This window comes from Pelecanus crispus, chromosome 1, assembly GCF_030463565.1.
Source record: "Pelecanus crispus isolate bPelCri1 chromosome 1, bPelCri1.pri, whole genome shotgun sequence".
In the NCBI taxonomy this organism is placed as follows: Eukaryota; Metazoa; Chordata; class Aves; order Pelecaniformes; family Pelecanidae; genus Pelecanus; species Pelecanus crispus.
Genome location: NC_134643.1, coordinates 159,264,127 through 159,270,414, shown reverse-complemented (window position 1 = coordinate 159,270,414; position 6,288 = coordinate 159,264,127). Strand labels below are relative to the sequence as shown.

Genomic DNA, 6,288 nt, shown 5'->3' with positions numbered 1-6,288 from the left:
GCTTCTTTCATTAAGACCTCTGTGCACATGCTGCTTGGGTACCTGTGTGTGCACGCTTGTGGCCCATCGTTGCACGTGGCATGTCAGGCGGTTGCAGAGGCAGATGCAGCTTAGAAGTTCGTACTATGTACTACGTACATTATTTACAAGCAGCATGTGTTTGTGTAGTACAGCTGTAACTGTCTGCCACTACCTGTGTGACAAGGAGGATGTGTGCACTGAACCCTTTGGGTTGGCAGCTGTAGAAAGAGTTGAGCAATTTGCTTTTAACTCCATTACGCGTCCTCTGACAAATGTTGCAAAGCCTGAAAAGCCTGGGAACAGGCAAAGGGAGAATTGAGGAAACTGGCAGTACTTTGGCTAAAATAAAACAAAATTACTGTCTTGAAACTGGTAAGAAGATGCACCTTGCAGTAAGATTTGAAGAAGAATATTTTATCTGGAAATCTTCTTTTCTGTTGAAGAAATAATGTAAGACAGAGCGAGTACTTAATCCTTCATAGGTGATTCCTGGGAGATCTGGTACTAAATAAAGTGAGCAGGTTTGGTTTTTTGGGTTTTTTTGGCTGTTTGTTTTTAAACAGATGACCCTTTTATATCAAACAAGCTTTTCTTCATGGCATTTACTTTTTTCAGGTCTATAAAACTGTCACCTTTAAATGTAATGTAGAGAATCTCTACATGTATTGCTGTTAATGTGCATGGTCTGGAGTGGTGTTTTCACTGAAGCTAATCAGCAGCTAGAAACAGAGATATGGTAGAAACACTTGAATGTGATGCTTGTAGGATAAATGGAGATCATGCATCTCTTCCTTATCCAAAAAGCACTAAATTTACCTGGACGTACATCTCCCCTGCTTGGCCTTGGCGTTTTCCAGACAGACTTGGAAAAGCTTATTCAGGTCCCTTGTGCTTGGAGGTTTGGACAATTTTTTTTGTTGCCCACATGCCCTCTGGAGGAGAGTGGGAACAAACCTGTCTCTGGATGTGGTGTAATTTCCTGAAGAAATGACACCTTGCTAGCACTTTGCAGAATTCCCAAATAGTGCTAAGCAACTGCAAGTACTTGGAAAGCTCAAGCTGCTTCCTTGTTTAGAAGACATCTTTTACAGTTAATGGTGATTTAGTTGTAATTCCAAGAAGGGGGTGATTTTTGTTTATGTAAAATAGTAAAACCACTGTAGTTCTCTGGCATTTGTTTATGTAAATTGAGAAACCTAGAGGTGTTTAAGAACATGCTCGCTGTCTTACCTGTAAGCACAAATAAGCCTGGTAATTAGCTCTATCTAGGCTAAGATTGCCCCCCCATTGCCCCTTTCTTCTGCTCAGGAAGAGGGCAGCCCCGAAGGACCTGGGTGCTGCATCAGAAACCAAAGCATCTTTTCTTCCTGCCGCGTTTCCAGTGTCAAGGTTTCCTTCAGTTAATCTGTTTATGAAAATTTCAAATGGTAATTTCAGCCCCCCATATCATGGGAATCATAATATATTATTATTATATTGTTTCACTTTTTGAAAGTCTGCGTTCTGGGGTGTTCTTTCACTGGGTTAAAGTGGGTTTCAGAGGGTACTTTTAAGATAAATATTGACTTGTTCTGCTGAAAATAGAGTGATATTGATATTTTTTGCCTTCATGCAGTTATTATTAAGATCATATGTAATTTGATGCCTTGATATTGTTTGGGGGGTTTTGTGATTAGCTCCCTGACCTACGATTTAAGCACTTTGAGAAACTACAGGGGACTCCTGAAGTTTTTACTTTGGGTACAATACTGTGGATAACTTTTATGAACTGCATATGATACCATAAATAGCTATTATAAACTGCATATTTTTTCTTTAAATAAAATTGAAGATACGATAATCTGTATGTAACTGTCAATCTTAACATTATTTGAGCCTTTTCTTTCAAGTAGCTAGGTTTTTTTCTTCCTGCAGAAAATGATTTTCTGTTTGTTTTTAAATTTCAGAAATCAACTTAGAGCATTTTCATGTCTGACTACTGGTACTGGAGGTTGATCCCATGCAAAGAAACTGGAAGCTGCAACTGTTTTGCAACAGCCAGCCAGTCTAATGAAGAGAAAGAAGACGATACAAACCATCAGGTTGTGGTGTCGGATATCATGCAGCTTGTGCGAGATAAGCAGGAGGTACCAGAAAGCACAACAGGTGAGAAGAACATAGCATATTTTGAAAATTGTCCAGCTGGCTTCCAAACTGTGTTAAGAAGAGGACTGATGGCTTCAAGAATTTTGTGTGTATCATCACTAGCAATGAGAGTAGGGCAGGGAGCCCAAATAAAGGAATAGCTGAGTATTCACTTGGAGGAGGGTGATGTCACCACAAATAAATGTTTAGCAGCAGCCAATGAAGAGTGAAGACCTTTACTCGGGAGGACTGGTGCTTGTTGTAAGAAATTAAAATAATTCCATAAATTTAATTGATTAGCAAAAAATAGTCATCCCAGAGAAACCTGACCTACCTTCCTACAGTTTTAAAATTGTACTTTAGAGAAACTACTGAGAAGCAAGTACAAAATACCTCTGCACCTTACCACATTGCTTTTGTTGCTGTGGTGCCTAAGCAGAAAACTGTAGTGAGTGCTATTTTGTAATTACAGGGATTAAGAATACATTATTTTCCTGTACCATCTGATCTTATATTTACCCATTCAGGAGGCTGTTGCATTCATGTATGAACTACGTGACTTTTGCCTTGGTACTGATGCAGAGGGACTATAATTCTATAATTTGATTAGCAGTTGCATCTGATAGTAATTGGTCTTTATTTACACATCTTAATTTCATTTTGTTAAATAAATTTTTAAAAAGCCTCCTAGGTAATTAAAAAATATCTACACATATTCATGCAAACCTCTCTAAGCTGGAAAGATGATCCAAAACCAGAAAGATGAAATTCACTAAAATGCAGTTTTGCATTTAATATACAATTACAAGGCAGGATATGACTCCTTTGTAATAAAGGAAAAAAAGCTCATTCTTTCAGCCTGAATGAGTTAATGATGTTGGTGCTACTACAGAATGATTCATATTCTGCTGTGGTTTAACAGGAAATAGTTATTAGAGTAATCATTTTATTTGTGTACTAGTGAGGTCTCAGCCAGAATATGAGATTTCTTTTGAGGGCAACAAGGAAAGATACCAAAAAACCCTGCAGAAATTCCAGAGAAGGATGTCAGGATTGGTCAGAGGTTTACAAAATACGACTTTTGTGGAAATAAGGAGGGTATATCTAGACTACAAGAGAAAACAGAAGGGAAAGCACACACATTCTGACTTTCTAGTGGAGATCTTTGTAAATTATAGAGGAAGGTGGACATCTGCTTGTTTTATTTTTCTTGTTGTCCATATCTAATAAAATAAGAACGAGAAAATGCAAACTTGATTTCTTCAGAGATGATTTAGACCTAATTGTGGGGATTGTCCAACAGACTACTTAAAGAGCTTGTGCAGCCTCTGGCCTGTTCTTAATGAAATCTTGAGTGAAACAAACCACTGTGGGAGGAGAGGTAGGTGTACGTGATTCCATCTCGGTGCTTTGAGCTAGCCTAAGAGATTTCAAGAAGTTCTTGGTTTTAGTAGGTTGCTTCTGTGATGGAAGAAGATACAAACAACTCCTGGGAAGGCAGGCCTGGAGTATAAAGTCAGAGGAAAGGTAGTTCTGTCTTGTGTCATCTGGAGGATCTAAAACGGAAAATTGCTACTCTTAGGTTCAGACTAAGGTACATGTGTATTCTCTGTTGAGGTAACAGTGAATCAACGGTTGACTGGTTGATCTACAAAGGAAGTTTAGTAAGCTGCACAGATCAGAACGAATGCAGTGAAGGTGGACCAGGAACTGAGTGTATATACATCATAAGCATGGGACTGCCTATAATAACCTGTGCATACTTGACTATGCTAATTTCACCTTTTAGCTGTGGCTGCTGTCTTTCTGTCATGGAAAGTGAAAAAAAGTGAAAGAAATTCTGAACAAAGTTTCCTGGCCTGAGATGTAGCGGATTTTTCATTATTACATCCATGCCTGGCTTGATAGCTGAATTGCAAGCCATTAATCAAAACTGAAAAGCACCTGATCATACTCTTTATGCCTGGAAAAAGTGGGATGTAGTTTTCAAAAAAAAGGTGTGTTTGTTTTCCTTCAACTAGAAGAAGAGAACAGCATGTAGACAGGCAAAGGAGCCTTCCCAGAGCTAGGTATGAGAAACTCAGTTGCAGATAATTTTCTGGTAAAGTTATTAAACTTTAAAACGAAATTCAGTAGGAAGGCTCTTTCTGTGTCATAACTAATACTGTTGCTAGTATTGGGGATTGAATGCGTGGTTGTGTTTGTGGCCATTTTATGGGGCTTTGATTTTTAACAAATTATTGCTCTTAATTGATGCAATCTGCATGTTAATATTTTCTGACTTTATCAAGGGACTGCTAAAAAGAATCTGTTCTGAAAAGAACTACAGCAGCATGATGTGGTGAATATTTAAAATGGGCAATTTGTATGTTGGGTATGTTGTGGGATGAGCAGTTGTTTTGCTCTAGTTCTAATACTTGTTCAAGTACTTATTTCAGGAAAAGAAGCAAGTATTTTTGTGGTTGGTAAAGAAAGCCATAGTGCCTTGTTATGTGAAGCTATAGACTATAAGCTTATAGTCTTCTGGTGGGAAAAGGCAGAAGGAGAAATGCTGCTGTGGAAAATAAACTCCAGCAATATTGCTGGAGTCTTTTTCCCTTCTCTGTTTTTGGCTTCTGTAAGCAAATGTGAGGGGTCTTAGTCTGTCATGCAGACTAATAGTACTGTGGGATGGAGAGCATCTTGCTGGTCGTCTTAGCTAAACCATATGTTGCTGAAGTTTTAACGCCTCTGTTCCCTCCCCCTCCCCAGGAACTCATCTGCTATGTTATTGATACCATATTAATAGCAATATTTTTACTGCAGTGTTTTCCTAGAAGTTGTAATTAAGATCAGGTCTTCATTGTGTCTGTGAGTTTACACACTTTTGCTTGAGAACATTTTGCTTCTTGGAAGGCTTAAAAGCCTAGCTTGAAAGCAATAGATGAAGCAGCATGGGAAATTCAGCTTGAGGCAGAGCACAACTGAGATAGAAGCATGATAACGTCCAACCAACTTATGTGTGCTATTGCCTCATTTCAAATGGTGTGTGTAATGTATCCTTCCCTCTCTTGTCTTCAGAAGAGGCTGGAAAATGGAAAGATCATGGAGAAAGGGTGGAGGTGTGGAAGACAGTCATGAGTCTTTAAAAAAAAAAAAATCCCGTATTTCTATAATTTCTCAGTACCTGTTATGTTGTTCTACCTGGTTGGGGTTGGACTTCAGGAGTGCTGTGCTTGGAGGCCTGTTTACATAACAAAACCCCCCCCTTTTTTTTTTTTTAATGGGGTTTTTCTGCTCTGGAGATGATCACCTTCAAACAGTTGTCACTTTTTCTTTGTTTGGTTGTTTTTTCCTTCAGATCTGTTTGGAATATCATCTTTCCATGCCGGGGTTTTTAGCTTCCTGCCATGATGCTAAAGCAAGAGGGAAACAGCAGAAACCTTTTGCGGTATCAAGATTTGCTACTGTGGTGTCTTGGGAACTGTAATTGCTGATGTTATAGCAAATGGACACAAAGGTGCTACAGTTAAAGCTCTTACAAAAGTAAGGGGACTATCATGACTCTGCCCAGGTTTTGAGGAATCCAAGGATACAGGTGACTGATGACTGAAGTCTAGAGGCTCCCTGGTCCAAACTTACCTGAGGAGACATACTTCATGAGTAGAAAAATTTTTTTAAAGCATCTTAAATTATAAAACAGGTGTTGTTTTACCATTTTACATGATTGTTAGGATTTTTGCATGAGAAATTACAAGGCAGTTGAAAAGACAGCTGAATGACTCTGCGATGTGCCAATTCTAACACTCATAACAGTGCTGCAAAACACACCATCGGCTGTTGCACTCACAGGCACTTGAAATGCTCATCTGTTACACTCATGCTCTTGGAAAGAAATGTGCTTGGTATCATCTCAGAATGTTAAATTGCATTGTTTTCCATACGTAAACACCTTTTAGGCACTGTTCAATGGCATTACTGAAGCTGACAGCTTTGACTGAATTCTATACCTGCTACAATGTCACTGTCTGGAACAGTGTGGTCAGGTTATATTATCGAGACCACTGATGGCTCATCACTTGCATCAGAGCGGGGGAAAAACCAACAACATGCTGTCTCTTAAATGCTTGTACATCCTGGTGACTCCAGTTGTATTCTGAACCC

At 38.9% G+C, this 6,288-nt stretch overlaps 1 protein-coding gene across 1 annotated transcript in view; it reads left to right on the top strand.

Moving 5' to 3' along the window:
- The first annotated feature begins 1,988 nt into the window (after nt 1-1,988).
- MCF2L (MCF.2 cell line derived transforming sequence like) overlaps nt 1,989-6,288 on the top strand; it is a 168,088-nt gene continuing 163,788 nt past the window's right edge. Inside the window, 1 exon segment of the mRNA XM_075711408.1 lies at nt 1,989-2,166. Coding sequence (XP_075567523.1) covers nt 1,989-2,166 — 178 coding nt within the window.